The 16,588-nt window shown below is 43.0% G+C and overlaps 1 protein-coding gene across 3 annotated transcripts in view; it reads right to left on the bottom strand.

Moving 5' to 3' along the window:
* Positions 1 to 4,839: 4,839 nt before the first annotated feature.
* URGCP (upregulator of cell proliferation) overlaps positions 4,840 to 16,588 on the bottom strand; it is a 94,390-nt gene continuing 82,641 nt past the window's right edge. For all 3 annotated transcript variants that reach the window (XM_030209622.1, XM_030209621.1, XM_030209623.1), the window contains one exon: positions 4,840 to 9,838. In XM_030209622.1, coding sequence (XP_030065482.1) covers positions 5,112 to 9,838 — 4,727 coding nt within the window. In that variant the 3' untranslated portion in view covers positions 4,840 to 5,111. The remainder of the gene's footprint in view (positions 9,839 to 16,588) is intronic.

Here is a 16,588-nt window from a genome sequence, read left to right as displayed (position 1 = left end):
CTTCAACCTTTCTGTGCTCCTGGCAGCGGTAGCGACATACACGCTGCCTTCGGGCTGCCCCGGAAGCCTTCTCTTCAAGTTCCTGTTCCCACCTATGCGGGAACAGGAACTTGAAGAGAAGGCTTTGGGGCAGAGCCGAAGGCAGCGTGTACGTCGCCACCGCTGCCAGGAACACAGAAAAACTGAAGAAGCATGCTTGCTGCCTGCGCCGGAGGGAGGGAGGAAGAGAGGGGGTAGACGGACACACTCGTCTCCGTCCGCTTCGCTTCCCTGCCCTCTCTGTCTGCGTCCCGCCCAAAAGGAAATGACATCAGAGGAAGGCGGGACGCAGAGAGGGCAGGGAAACGAAGCGGACGGAGACGAGCGCGTGCCTGCTTGTTTTTTTTTTAAACTACTGGTGCGGCGGCGCCAGTCTCACGTCGTCGTTGTTTGGGGGGGCATTGCCCCCCCTCATCCCCCCAGTCTACGCCCATGACAAACTTAGATTGTAAGCCCTCCTGGGACAGAGAAAAAGCCAGTGTACCTGAAAGAAACTCACCTTGAGATACTACTGAAAAAGGTGTGAGCAAAATCTAAAAAAAATGTTTTAGCTGGAGCCAACTAAACATTTGGGTGATGGTCTATTTTTTTTTTTTTATTATGACCTACTAATGAAAATGTTTTAGGGAAAATAACATCTAAATCCTGTGATTTTAGACACCATTTTCAAACCTCACCCTTATATTAATATTTCTAAGATGGAAGTGGATTCTCATCTGCCTGGAAGTTTCAGCAACTGGGAAACTAACTCTTTGGATCTTCATTCTGTCCCCCCAGCATCAGGCAGCTGAACCTAGGAAGCCAAGAGCAATCTGAACTTCCCTCTTGCCACTGTCTGCAGGTAAGCACAGACCTCTGATCCTACCTTTCCCCTTCTGCTAGGGAGTTGACCGGAGCCACTGTCTGCCTTATGTATCTGCTAAGGAAGGACTCCTTGCTTTTTGCAAGACCTGGCTGTGGTTTAAGTCTGTGTACTTTCAGCTTCATTTATTGGCAAAGTTCAAACCAATGTTGTCAAAGTATGATTTTCGCTCTGTGGTACAGAGTTTAGTGATTTTGCGTATTGACTGCGATGTATTTCGGTTTGTCGAAATCTAAAATATAGGCATTGCAGGTTATATACAGAATACTTCTGAATGAGTGTTGGAAGGGAGTATCTCAGTTTGTACATGCATCCCTGATCCTTTGCGCATTGCATTGGTTGCCAGTCACTCTCGAGTGAAGTAAAAGGTGGCACGTTTGATCCACCAAGTATTGTACTCTGATTGTGTTCCCTGGTATCTTAAAGATGTGATTCAAGAGTGTCAGCCTGCTAGATCTTTGTGATCTGAGAATTTGAAGTTATTGGCAAATGTTAAAATGCAAACTGCAAGATATGCTGATACCCGGAATACTGCTTTTTTCATAACAGGCCCACACATTTGGAACAACTTACCAGGTTACTTGAGATTATACGGCAGTAGAGATCAGTTTGGTAAATCATTGAAGACATATTTGTTTAAACACGCATGGAGCTGATGCTTGTGTCTCTATTTTGAGCAATGTACTGATCTGTTCTGAGAATTATTGTTATGTAGATTTGTAATCCGCATAGTTGTAGGCTGAATAGAAATGTTTAAATAAATAATTAACTGAGGGGCCGGCCTGCCCTCAGGACCTGCCAGGCCAATATCTGGCCTCTTGAATCACCTCAGGAAAGGCCCCACTCCCCGATGTCCTACAGCCATGAGCTAGGAGAAGGGAGTGGTAAGAGAGACTGCAGGCCTGCCTTGGTGAACTAGGTAGCAGCTTCCATAGACTTGACACCTGTGTCAAGTGCTCTGGTGGCTAACTTTGTTCAACTGGCCGGAGTCGCCATCTAAGTGTCACTCAACATATCCACCCACATGCTGCCATTTAAGCTTTTTTTTTTTTTTAATACCATTGATTTTCTAATTGGAGATCCTTTGTGTTCATCCCACACCTTTAATTCCATCACCATTTTTGTCTCTACCACCTCCCTCGAGAGGGCATTTCAGGCTTCAACCACCCTCTTCGTGAAAAAGAATTTCCTGACATTGTTCCTATGTCTACCACCCCACAATCTCAGTTCATGTCCTCTAGTTTTACCAGTTCTCCTTCTCTGAAAAAGAGTTGTTTCTATATTAATACCTTTCAAGTATTTAAAAGTCTGTATCATATCTCCCCTGTCCCTTCTTTCCTCTAGGGTACACATATTCAGGTCTTCCAGTCTCTTCTCATATGTCTTATGGCACAAGCCACATATCATCTTTGTCGCCTTCCTCTAGAGCACTTCTAGTTTTTTTACATTTTTAGGAAGATATGGCTTCCAAAACTGAACATAATACTCCAGGTGGGGCCTCACCAGTGACTTGTACAGGGTTATCAACACCTCCTTTCTTTTGCTGGTTATGCCTCTCTCGATGCAGCCTAGCATTCTTCTGGCTAGGGCTACTGCTTTGTCACATTGTTTTGTCGCTATAAGATCCTTGGACACCATCACCCCAATGTCCCTCTCTCAGTCTGTGTATATCAGCCTCTCTCCTCCTAGAACATACGGCTCCCTTGGATTTCTACTCCCCAAATGCACTACTTTGCATTAAAATTTAACTGAGAAACATTAGACCATTTTACTAACTTTTGCAGATCCTTTGTTGTGTTTTCCACTCCCTCTGGGATGTCCACTCTATTACAAATCTTGGTATCACCTGCAAAAAAGGCAAACCTTACCTTTTAATCCTTCAGCAATTGAATATTGAACAGAATCGGCCCCAGCACCAATCCGGCACTCCACTACTTATCTTTCCTTCCTCCGAGTGAATTCCATTGACCACCACCCTTTGGCGTCTGTCTGTCGACCAGTTTCTAATTCAGTTCACCACTTTGGGTCCTAACTTCAGCCTGTCAAGTTTATTCAAGAACCTCCTATGAGGAACCGTGTCAAACCAATTCTGTGGTCACCCAGTCAAAGAATTCAATCAAATTTGTTTGGCATGATTTACCTTTGGTAAAAACCATGTTGTCTTGGATCTTGTAACTCATTGGATTCCAGGAAATTCACTGTCCTTTCCTTCAGCAATGCTGCTATTACTTTTCCAATAACCGAAGTGCAATAACTGGCCTGCAGTTTCCTGCTTCTTCTCTGTTACCACTTTTGTGAAGAAGGACCACAACCACTCATCTCCAATCCCGTGGAAGCTCTCCCATCTCAAGGATTTATTAAACAAATCTTTAAGAGGACTTGCCAAAATCTCTCTAAGCTCCCTCAATATCTTGCGATACTAGAGGCACAGCATGAGGGGGTTTGGTTTATGGGCTGGGATCATGGGGGGGGGGGGGGGCAGGTATCAGTCCCATAGGACCTTATTCTGCTGCAGAGTCCATTAGATCCCTCTCCTTTAGCCCAACCCTATGTTGTAGCACATAACATTTAGGGGGAGCTGCTATGATTGTGGACATGGAAGTGTCTTTGGACACGTCTCTCACCATCTGGAACCCCTGACCCTGGGTTCTGCAATCTCCCATTCCCTTGGCTTGCCTAGTAGTGTTGGAAGCATAGCATGTCAGCCTTGCATATCAGGATAGCCACATTTTGTACAACGTGGAGACACAGACCTTTGTTTGCCAAAATATTTAAACCTTATGTTTATAAACATTAAAACTTTGGGTGAGGGATAAACATTGGGGACAGTCTATTGCTCTCATTGAGGGTCACACTGTTCCTCATGGAGTCTCTGGAGCAGGACAACTAACTGGAGCAGGATCTACCTTTGTGCCCCATTTCCTGCACCAGTATTTGTCTTTGTGTTGCCAGCTTCTGCAGCAAGTCTGTTTGCATGGCTGAGACTTGCTGCAGTAACTGGAGTTAGGGGTCTGCCTGTGTGGGCCCACCAGCAGGTGTGCAGATGGTGGAGTGCTGCTCTCCTTAGCGGGGTCTTCCTGCATTGGTGGTGGTGGGGGGCTGTTGGTCTCCCTCTTCTTCTTCCTCTAGTGGGGAAATGTTACTCCACGGCTCCTTCCCCTCCTGGGCCTACAGCTGTGGGAGAGGAACTGGGACTTCCCATGGCCCTGGGTCCAGGAGGATGTCCTCCCACAAAGCCTCCTGGTCTCCTTGTTGTGGGGCGTAGTGGTGGACTTCACCCTCCTCAGGTGTAGGCTGGTCGTGCATGAACTGAGCATCCTCGAGGAGTGTTGGTATCAGTGGCTGAAGGCACCCTGCTGACAAACTCCTTAAGGACAAATTTCCAGTAATCAGAAGCCTCGATGCTGGGGTATGGCTGAATGCACCAATCTGGATAATAGGTTCTGTATTCTTTATAGGGATGACACTCCCATTTTGTGTCTAAATTTTCGAATGTAGAATTAGAAACCACATCAGTACAAGGAGGAAGGGAGCAGGTTTGGCACTGGATTTCTTCACCTGGTGGGGCTTCGGCATCCCAAGCAAAGATATGATACCTAATGAGGAGAGAAAGGACATGCGTGCCCCCCCCCCCCCCCCTCCATGGACTGCTGGCTATCCCCTGCCTTTAATCACATGATTAATCACGATTAAAAATTTTAATTAAAATACAGCCCTAATTATTATTGAAGGAGGGAGAGGAACTGCAGGGTCAAAATATTCCTACTGATTTCACAACATGGCTACTCTCATACTATGCATACTAGTCTATTAATATCACTTTTCCATCATTATAATTCTTGAGCCCCAGACCACTGGATTTGGGATTTTTCACATATCATTACTAGCTAATATTTGAACACAATTTCCAAGTACTTTTCTTTCTTACATGTCTTTTTTTTATTTCAATAATTTTACAATCAAAGAAAGCACATCTTTGAGGAATCGTGCCAACCATATAACATATTGTAAAAAGGGAAAATTGAAATTAAAGAAATATCTGAGACTTCTCTAAATAGTCCACATTGGGGAGACCCACGACCCGTTAGAGAAAGTTTATATAAAAGAAAACAATTATAAGAAAATAATGAGCAGCCTATTTCATCTTATTTCAATAAGCAAATTCTTAAGTAACCCTAGGGACTTGAGCTGAAGCTCTTTTACCTGTTTCCTACATTTTGTTCACATTGAAGGTCTCATGTAGACTTTTTCGAGCCTGCTCAATGGTTATTTTGTTCCACTGATTTGGAATGTCAGCTGGTCTAGCTTTGTATTGTGTAGCAAATTGCTTATTAAACTCCTTAAGGACAAATTTCCAGTAATCAGAAGCCTCTATGCTGGGGTCTGGCTGAATGCACCAATCTGGATAATAGGTTCTGTATTCTTTATAGGGATGACACTCCCATTTTGTGTCTAAATTTTCGAATGTACAATTAGAAACCACATCGGAAGAGCACAACGATTCCACAAGTTTTTCTGTTAATTTATTCCTATATGCACCTAATCCCTGAGGTCGATGAACTGATGCAAAATGCTCCTTATGTTCTATTCCTCCTGCTTCACAAGGAACTTTACAGAATGGACATTGCTTCCCACATCCAAACACTTTTTTAAATATTTCATTCTGGGGTTTGAAAGGAAGTTTGGAGAGCTTGTCCTCAGTTTTCATTAACTTAAGTTCCTTCAAGATGTGGTTATCTTGTTTAGAAAGAAAGAACTCGGTGTCAACAATAAACTGTTCAACTTCTACTGTGTTTTGAAACAGAATCAATTTCAAGCTGTCCTTGGGAATTACCAGATCTTTCTGCAACATTTTGCAAAAGTCATTTAACAAAGCAGGTACTGTGTTTACATGTTTGTCCTTTAATGTCTGAAGAGTTTTAATAATTTTCTTTGTAATGGTGGAAAGAACCTTTTTCTCCAGAGCTCCTAAGCCTCCATACTTTTTATAATGAGTTAAAATATGACTCCAGATCCACTTTTTCACAAAACTCTCATAGCTGTAAATATATTCCACATAGTTTTCAAAGTTCTTTTCAACTAGAAGTTTATTTAATATAGTGAACTGAAAGAAGGTCCGGCTGCTGTATTCAAAAGACTGTCCATTGTGGAGAATATCATCCATTATTTCTATCCCAAGTGCTTTCATCAGATGGTCAAGAAGAGCAGGTTTGAGACACTGATCACAAAAGTCTCTGGCCCTCTTTTGGCATTCATCCTTCTCCAAGTATAAATCTTTAAAGGCCGAGAAAAACTGTGGCTTATATTTCTCTAGACAACGCTGTGAGTCATTCTGTTCAATAAAATCTTCATGCATTATCTGAAAGCTGCGAGCTGCTCGTCCCAAAATATGCAATTTCAAATCTACTTCAAAGCATGGACTCATGCAAATCGTTTGGTTATTATTCTGCTGCAGGGTCTCATTTATGGTATGAAGCAATTCTTGACAATAGGTTGAATCATAATCAACTTTGGAAGTGACTTTCTCTTCCACATAGCTGTCACATGTTTCCACTAGGCATGTAGCAAGTGCTTCTAATTTAGCACAACATTCATGTGTGAAGAACTCTTTCCATGTATTGACTTTATAAAAAGGTAATTTTAGATAATCTTTTTTCATAGAGAAAATGCCCTTTCCACAGTTTAGAAGACTTTTGATGCTTTGTATCTTCTGGTTAATTGTTGGTCCTCGTTTGCTCATGTCCTTGAACAAGTGAGAAAGCATATCTTCATGAACCTGGCATCTTTCCAAATGAGTGAGTTGCAACTCTGCCAATGTATTTTCCCACATTGCTTCAAATTCGATTTCTAGTTGTTGATCTTCTAGCTTGCATCCTATTTTCTTGCAGTCTTCCAATAGGCTGATAACTTTGCCTTCAATTGTCTTTATGTATTCAGACTGCATAGTTTCTATTCTGTTTTTGCTTTTCCAGATTTGTGTTGCTTCTTCACATTTCCTCAGTGAGTAATCCTGAAGCCTGCCCCGGAGACTTTTCGCACTGGTAATGAAATCTTCTCTGTACTTTTCAATTAGGTTAAGATTTTTCACATCACTTTCAAAATAGTTCTCAATGCACTGCAAAATCTTATTCTCTTCTTGCTGTAGTTTGTGGAATAATTCATGTTTCAGGTTCTTAATAGAACCACCATCAAGTTTACCAGATGAATGATTCTGAATTGAACTTTCTGCCTGTGAAACCCAGCAATGTATCTCCTTAGAGAAATTCCACTCCCACTCAGAATACTTAATGGAAATTTGGTTGTAGGCTTCAGCTACCAAGCTGTTTCTGAAGCTGAAAATGAAATTTTCATGCTTGACTGCATTCCACAAGCTCTTGAGCCATCCTGTGAACACTGGAATATCTTGTGATGCTTCTTTCACAGAATTCTCTCTTATAAACTGAATCAAATATTTCTTCAACTCTTGTACATTTTCACTGTATCCTGCATTCACTGGTGCCATGGGAGGAACACCATGCCATAGGCCAGGAATGTACCAGTTATGTTTATCTAGATCATAATCCATAATATCAGAAAATGACACTTCTCTCATCTGTTTTTCCATCTTGGCTGCTGCTTTAGTCATTTCATTCAGTTGCTCCAATAGATGTTTTCTGTCTCTTCTGTTTTGTTCATGAGCAGATACATCACTCACATTCTGATGCACAAAGTGGCAGCTTGTTTTTTTCCCCGTTTGTTCCATCCTGAGAAATGCATGCACTACAATCTGCAAAATATCCTTCATTTCTGTGGCATTTTCCATAGCCATATTGACTATGGTTATATCACTTAACCCAATCACCAGTGTTGCCAGCTCATTCTCATGTTCATAACTGTCCTCTAACTTGGCTAGTTCAGGAGCTTTCAAACCTTCTGTATCAATCACCATGATGAAATCACAACCAAATTCTTCCTTTAAGTTTTCTTTCACTCTGATGAGTAACATGAAGGCTCCTCTTGTACATCGGCCACTGCTGACAGAGAACTGCAGCCCAAACATGGCATTCAGGAGGGTAGATTTTCCAGTGCTTTGTACTCCCAACACTGTTATAATTACCATTCGGGATCTTCCTTCCAGTTTGGTGTTGACCTTAGTTAAAACATCAGTTATCCACTGCAGAGGAATACTGGAGGCATCTCCATCAATCAACTCTAATGGGAAACCATCTAGCAGGAGATCAGCTGCAATGCTAGGAAGATATATGAATTGTCTTTGTCCCTCTCTTATAGTGCCTTCTTGAATCATGGAACACTCTGCCTCATAAAGCTGTCCCATCTCACGCATGAAGTGCTCCACCCCCAAGGAACTAGTAGCTATCCTTTGATCAAGCTCTCTTAGTTGCATGGAACTAGCTCCTGAGCTTTTACATGTCTCTCTGTATTCGGCCCTCAAGGTAGACAGATTCTTCCTAGCAATGGAATCCAGGCTAAATTTCATCCATTTCAGAAAACAGTGCTTTTCTACTCCAGAGAGATGCTGTATGCCATTGATAAATTTAATCATGCCATCAGTCAGGTCACATTCATTCTGTTGCTTGCGAAACTTAAACAATTTCATTGTCAGATCAGATTTATAAGCCTCTGAAGGGATGTTCCCTTGCTTCTTCATTCGACAAAGTTCTTTTTCTATTTTGGTTAAATTTTTCCAAGGATCACCCTGTAGCCTCATCATTTCCTTCTTGTACTCCAAGACATCTTTTATTTCTGCTGTGATTTCTTTGGCATACTGACTGGTTTTTTGACATTCCTTATCATCTTCATCCACCTGGATTCCCAATTCTCGTGCTGTAACTGCCATGTCTTCCATGGCAACACTGTTGGGTGGATGATTTATAATATCTGCTATGGTTGACTGTAATTTCTTTACAAATTGTGCGTCATTTATGTTACAGTCTTTTATCAACAGATGGGAACGTTTTAATTTCATTACTGGTGCCAGCCTATTGAGAAATCTTAAAGTGTCATCAGATGTGTTAGTCTGAGGATGAAAGATGAAAAAGTATTTGGGTTTGGACTCCTTGACAGATGAGAGTAGTTCGTATTCTCTCTCAGTAATTGTGTCAACAAACACAAATACTGCAGAGGACACTTCAGTCAGAAAGCTGAATTGTAGCCAGTAAGACTGAATATCTCCACGTAGATTAGCAACAGCAGTAGGTTCTGGGAAGAGATCGGAATTCTCTTTCCCTCCAGGAAAATACCAGGAAATTTCTACCAACCCATCAGAGATTCTCCGAGGAATATTTCCAGAGTCCATGTTGCGATGGATGAAGAAATCATGGTGTTGCTGTGGGGGACTGAGTATCTCATTAAGTATTTTAGACTTGGATAACCTGCAGTTTCCAATCCGTACAAAAGAAATGGTTGGCATTGGTATGAGCACCAAACAGTCTTCTTGAAATCCTTTGCTGTCTTTCAGTGAATGAGGTCTCCACTTTTTCACAATGTCTCTCATGGCCCACAGCATCAGTGTGGACCTGGCATTCTCAGAGGGAGGTAACAAGAGTGGAAGAGCAAACTGGCACATGGACATTTTTAGCATAATCTCCTGCTGCAAGAAACGGTCTGTGCAATGAAACAAGGCACAGAGAACATCAAGAGGATTTACAGATACTCTGGTGGCTTTTTTCTCAAGATAAAAAATATCACTATTCACATCAGCATCCTCACAGTGTCCTTCATCAGATGTACTGTGTTCAAGGCTGGTGCTCCTAGCATTCACATTCAAAGCCAATACTTTCTGTAGAAAGTGCCAGGGTATGTCTTCAAAGGACTGTTGTCCAGTCTCCCTGAAATTTTCTAGGCCATTTTGGAGAGCATCACACAGTGATATCTTCGTGGCTCTGTAGTCTTCCAGTCGTAACTGTGATAGGACATCTTTGAAGATTTCTTTTTTGTCTAGAGAGAACACAAGGAAAAAATGAGACATTTATTATCTTGTTAAGAAATGGATTTGTTGCAAGATACAGATAATTGCTTTTTGTCTCCTCTTCCACCTCCACATAAAATTCCTTCCCTTCTATTATATTTGAACTCATTCTTGAAGCATCATCTATGTATTCCAATATGCTCCTATTTTTATCCCACATTCTCTATTGTATATACATCAAGATTGGCTATATGTGTAAATAGTGATTTCAGAAAGCCATTATTTACACATGCAGGTGGCTGGGAAGCAGAGATTCAAAGAGGGCTTCCTGTGTGCATGGTTTCAACAGGCCAAAAAAAATTTCCCCTAAATTTTAGCACCATTTGCATGCTAAATTTATTGTATATTACCACTTACATAGGTGAATGTACCCTTGTGAGCATAAATGCTAGCTTAGCACTCAGCAATATTCTATAATCAGCACTTGTGAATCACTTACAGGCTTATTTTTGAAAGAGAAGGGCGCTCATCTTTCGACACAAATCGGGAGATGGGCATCCTTCTCCCAGGGTCGCCCAAATCGACATAATCGAAAGCCGATTTTGGGCGTTCTCAACTGCTTTCCGTCACGGGGACGACCAAAGTTCACGGGGGCGTGTCGGAAGCATAGCGAATGAGGGACTGAGGCGTGCCTAATACATAGGCGTCCTTGACCGATAACGGAAAAAAGAAGGACATCCCTGACGAGCACTTGGGCGACTTTACTTGGTTCATTTTTTCTTACGACCAAGCCTCAAAAAGGTGCCCGAACTGACCAGATGACCACTAGAGGGAATCGGGGATGACCTCCCCTTACTCCCCCAGTGGTCACTAACCCCCTATCACCCTAAACAACAAAAAAAAAAAACTTTTAAAAATATTTTTTCCAGCCTCTATGCCAGCCTCAAATGTCATACCAAGCTCCATCACAGGACCAAGGCCCATCCCCCCCCCCCACCTGTTACACTTTTGGTGGTAAATGTAAGCCCTTCAAAACCCACCAGAAACCCACTGTACCCACATGTAGGTGCCCCCCTTCACCCCTTAGGGCTATGGTAGTGATGTACAGTTGTGGTTAGTGGGTTTTGGGGGGGGGGGGGGTTGGGGGCCTCAGCACCCAAGGTAAGGGAGCTATGCACCTGGGAGCAATTTATAAGTCCACTGCAGTGCCCCTAGGGTGCTCGGTTGGTGTCTTGGCATGTCAGGGGGACCAGTGCACTACGAATGCTGGCTCCTCCCACGATCAAATGGCTTGCATTTGGTCGTTTCTGAGATGGGCGTCCTCGGCTTCCATTATCGCTGAAAATCGGAGACGACCATCTCTAAGGACGACCATCTCTAACGTCGACCTAAATTTTGTGATTTGGGCATCCCCGATCGTATTATCGAAACAAAAGATGGACACCCATCTTGTTTCGATAATATGGGTTTCCTCGCCCCTTCACCGGGACGTCCTGCGAGGACGTCCTCAGGAAAACTTAGGCGCCCCTTTCAATTATGCCCCTCCACATCTGTAAAAACAAAGCAGGAGTTCACAGGAGAGAAGCATGAATGGGCCTACCATAGACATGGCGTACATGGCTGAACTTAAATATTCATAATATTTGAGTGATAATATTACGGACTGGAGAAGCGGCTTCATATTAGTACATAAGTACATAAGTATTGCCATACTGGGAAAGACCAAAGGTCCATCAAGCCCAGCATCCTGTTTCCAACAGTGGGCAATCCAGGTCACAAATACCTGGCAAGATCCCAAAAAAGTACAAAACATTTTATACTGCTTATCCCAGAAATAGTGAATTTCCCCCCAGTCCATTTAATAATGGTCTGTGTACTTTTCCTTTAGGAAGCCGTCCAAACCTTTTTAAAACTCCAGGCTAACTGCCTTTACCACATTCTCTGGCAACGAATTCCAGAGTTTAATTACATGTTGAGTGAAGAAAAAAAAGTTTGTCTGATTTGTTTAAAATTTACTACATTGTAGCTTCATCGCATGCCCCCTAGTCCTAGTATTTTTGGAAAGCGTAAACAGACGCTTGACATCTACCCGTTCAACTCCACTCGTTATTTTATAGACCTCTATCATATCTCCCCTCAGCTGCCTTTTCTCCAAGCTGAAGAGCTCTAGCCGCTTTAGCTTTTCTTCATAGGGAAATTGTCCCATCCCCTTTATCATTTTAATTGCCCTTCTCTGTACCTTTTCTAATTCCACTATATCTTTTTTGAGATGTGGCGACCAGAATTGAACACGATATTCGAGGTGTGGTCGCACCATGGAGCGATACAAAGGCATTATAACATCCTCATTTTTGTTTTCCATTCCTTTCCTAATAATACCTAACATTCTATTTGCTTTCTTGCATCACCACACACTGAGCAGAAGGTTTCAACGTATCATCAGTGATGACACAAAGATTCCTTTCTTGGACTGTGACTCCTAACGTGGAACCTTGCATGACGTGGCTGTAATTCGGGTTCCTCTTTTCCACATGCATCACTTTGCACTTGCTCACATTAAACGTCATCTGCCATTTAGACGCCCAGTCTCCCAGTCTCGTAATTTCCTCTTGTAATTTTTCACAATCCTCCCGCAATTTAACGACTTTTAATAACTTTGTGTCATCAGCAAATTTAATTACCTAGTTACTTCCATCTCTAGGTCATTTATAAATATGTTAAAAAGCAGCAGTCCCTGGGGAACCCCACTAACTACCCTTTTCCATTGAGAATAATGACCATTTAACCCTACTCTCTGTTTTCTATCTTTTAACCAGTTATTAATCCACAATAGAACACTACCTCCTATCCCATGACTCTCCAATTTCCTCTGGAGCCTTTCATGAGGTACTTTGTCAAACACCTTCTGAAAATCCAGATACACAATATCAACCAGCTCACCTTTATCCATGTGTCTGTTCACCCGTTCAAAGAAATGTAGTAGATTGGTGAGGCAAGATTTCCCTTCACTAAATCCATGTTGATTTTGTCTCATTAATCTATGCTTTTGAATATGCTCTGTAATTTTGTTCTTTATAAAATAGTCTCTACCATTTTGCCCAGCACCAACGTCAGACTCAACGGTCTATAATTTCCTGGATCTCCTCTGGAACCTTTAAAAAAAAAAAATCGGCGTTATATTGGCCACCCTCCAATCTACCGGTACCATACTCGATTTTAAGGATAAATTATATATTACTAACAATAGTTCTGGAAGTTCATTTTTCAGTTCTATTCTTCAGTTTGTAGAACTGTCCCATTACATCCTCTAGGTTTACAGAGAATTCATTGTTTCTCCGACTCGTCAGCTTCAAATACCATTTCTGGCACCGGTATCCCACCCAAATCTTCCTCGGTGAAGACCGAAGCAAAGAATTCATTTAATCTCTCCGCTATGGCTTTGTCTTCCCTGATTGGCCCTTTTACTCCTTGGTCATCTAGTGGTCCTACCGATTCTTTTGCCGGCTTCCTGCTTTTAATATACCTAAAAAAATTTTACTATGTGTTTTTGCATCCAACACAATCTTTTTTTCAAAGTCCCTCTTAGCGTTCCACGCAATCTTTTTTTCAAAGTCCCTCTTAGCCTTCCTTATCAGCGCTTTGCATTTGACTTGACATTCCTTATGCTGTTTCTTATTATTTTCAGTCTGTTCCTTCCATTTTCTGAAGGATTTTCTTTTACCTGTAATAGCTTCCTTCACTTCACTTTTTAACCATGCTGGCTGTCGTTTGGTCTTCCGTCCTCCTTTTTTAATACACGGAATATATTTGGTCTGGGTTTCCAGGATGGTGTTTTTGAACAGCATCCACGCCTGATGTAAATTTTTGACCCTTGCAGCCGCTCCTCTAAGTTTTTTTTTCACTATTTTTCTCATTTTATCATAGTCTCCTTTTTTAAAGTTAAACGCTAACATATTTAATTTCCTATCTATACTTACTTCAAAGCTAATATCAAATCCGATCATATTATGATCACTGTTATCAAGCAGCCCCAGCACCATTACCTCCTGCACCAGATCATGCGCTCCACCAAGGACTAGGTCTAGAATTTTTCCTTCTCTTGTCGGCTCCTGTACCAGTTGCTCTATAAAGTAGTCCTTGATTTCATCAAGGAATTTTACCTCCCTAGCGTGCCCCGATGTTACATTTACCCAGTCAATATCGGGGTAATTGAAATCACCCATTATTATTGTGTTGCCCAATTTGTTTGTGACCCTAATTTCCTTTAACATTTCTGCATCTGTCTGTTCATCCTGGCCAGGTGGACGGTAGTACGCTCCTATCTCTATCCTTTTCCCCTTTACACATGGAATTTCAATCCACAGTGATTCCAAGAAGTGTTTTGTTTCCTGCAGAATTTTCAATCTATTTGATTCAAGGCTCTCCTTAGTATACAATGCTACCACTCCACCAATTCGATCTACCCTATCACTACGATATAATTTGCACCCCGGTATGACAGTGTCCCACTGGTTATCCTCCTTCCACCAGGTTTCAGAGATGCCTATTATATCTAATTTTTCATTTAGTGCAATATATTCTATTTCTCCCATCTTATTTCTTAGGTTCCTGACATTCGCATGTAGACATTTCAAAGTATGTTTGTTGTTCCTATTTACATGATGCTTCGTACTTGACAGTATTAATTTGCAATCTTTTGTCTGATTTTTATTTTTATTTAAGGACACCTGATCTACTACGGTCTCTTTTGCAACCTCACTATCCAGAAACCCTATCTTCCCTGTTTTGATGATATCTTTGAAAGGTACCTTATCCCGAACCATGCGCTTTTGAGTGACTATCAGCTTCCCCCCCTCCCGTTTCTAGTTTAAAAACTGCTCTGTCTCCTTTTTAAATGCTGATGCCAGCAGCCTGGTTCCACCCTGGTTAATGTGGAGCCCATCCTTTCAGAATAGGCTCCGTCTTCCCCAGAATGTTGACCAGTTCCTAACAAATCAAAACCCCTCCTCCCTGCACCATCGTCTCATCCACACATTGAGACTCCGGAGCTCTGCCCGTCTCTTGGGCCCTGTGCGTGGAACGGGTAGCATTTCAGAAAATGCTACCCTAGAGGTTCTGGATTTGAGCTTTCTACCTAAGAGGCTAAATTGGCTTCCAGAACCTCTCTCCCACATTTTCCTATGCAATTGGTACCCACATATACCAAGAAAGCCGGCTCCTCCCCAGCATTCTAAAATCCTATCTAGGTGACGCGTGAGGTCTGCCACTTTCGCACCAGGCAGGCAAGTCACCAGGTGATCCTCACGTCCACCAGCCACCCAGCTATCTAGATGCCTAATGATCGAATCACCAACTACAACAGCTATCCTAACCCTTCCCTCCCGGGCAGCACTTGGAGAGATATCTTTGGTGCGAGAGGATGGTACATCCCCTGGTAGGCAGGTCCTGACTACAGGAGTACCTCCTACTTCACCAGGGTGATGCTCCCCTTCTAGGGGACCTCCCTCCTGCAAGGTAGCACAGGGGCTACCAGACTGGAGGTTCCGTTATAAAAAAGAACCAAAGCTAACTTGAAACCATCTTTGGTCCATTTCATTTTAATAAAACAATTGGTTACTATAAATTCCTACAAATCAATTTGTTCTTATACAAAAAATTATTTTAAGATAATTATAGACTTATCTGGTTTTGGCCATTTCCTTGAGACCATTTGCCTGAGGCAGATACCGAAATTTAGCTGTTGTCACACTTCAGGGTGAGTGAACCCTTGGACCACGGTTGGATTTGCGCTGCCTGCCAGGCTGCCTGAAGGACAGGCAGACCCCAGCCGGCAGTAGAGGAGTCCCTGACCCAGGAGGATAGGGTCAAAGAGTGGAGCCAACAAGGCGTGCTGAAGTGGAGTGAGGGAAGCTGGAACAAACTAAAGTCTGGAAGCAGAGACCAAGGCTGGAATCTATAGCAGGAGCTGGAAGCTGGAACCAAGGCTGGAAGCTGAAACTGGAGCTGGAAATTTGAACCAAGGCTGGACCTAAAGCAGAGCTGGAAGCTAGAGCCCAGACTGGAAGCTGGAGCGGAGCTGGATGCTGTAACCCTGACTGGAAGCTGGAGCGGAACTGGATGCCGGAACAGAACTGGAAGCTGGAACCCAGATTGCCAGCTGGAGAAAAGCGAGCTGGATCAGAGCAGGAAGCTAGAACCTAGACTGGAAGCTGAAGCTGAAGCAGAGCAGGAAGCTGGAGCAGAGCTGCAACCCAGACTGGAAGCTGGAGCAGAGTTGGATGCTGGAGCCCAGGCTGCAAGTTGGAGCAGAGCAGGAAGCTGGAACCCAGACTGGAAGCTGGGGGCAGACCTGGAAGGTGGAGCAGAGCTGGAAGGTGGCTGCGCATGTGCGTGTACATCCAGAAGCTCCGATGGCAGCCAGGGTCTGAAGGGGCGCCCGAGCTGCGGTGGTTCCTGAAACTATCTGAGGAGGCAGCGCGAGAGTTGCCCCATACTGGGAGACAGCAGAGCTGACTAGTCTTGACCAAATGCAGCGGTAAGCCGGGAAGCAAGGCAGCATGGTGGTGAACGTGACAGTACACCTCCCCATAGACCCCCCCCCCCCCACCTCTCAGTTTGGGTCTATGGGGGAACAGACGGTGATAACTTCTGACTAGCAAGGGAGCGTCAACACCAGATGCTGGTTCCAAGAATTCTATTCAGGTCCATAGCCTTTCCACACAATAATGTATTGAAGTCTAAACGTCCTGAACCTCTTACTCTTCATCTGGATCCACGGA

This window comes from Microcaecilia unicolor, chromosome 7 (assembly GCF_901765095.1).
Source record: "Microcaecilia unicolor chromosome 7, aMicUni1.1, whole genome shotgun sequence".
NCBI classification, from domain to species: Eukaryota; Metazoa; Chordata; class Amphibia; order Gymnophiona; family Siphonopidae; genus Microcaecilia; species Microcaecilia unicolor.
Note: the sequence above shows the minus strand (reverse complement) of the source record. Positions and strands in the feature narration are given on the sequence as shown.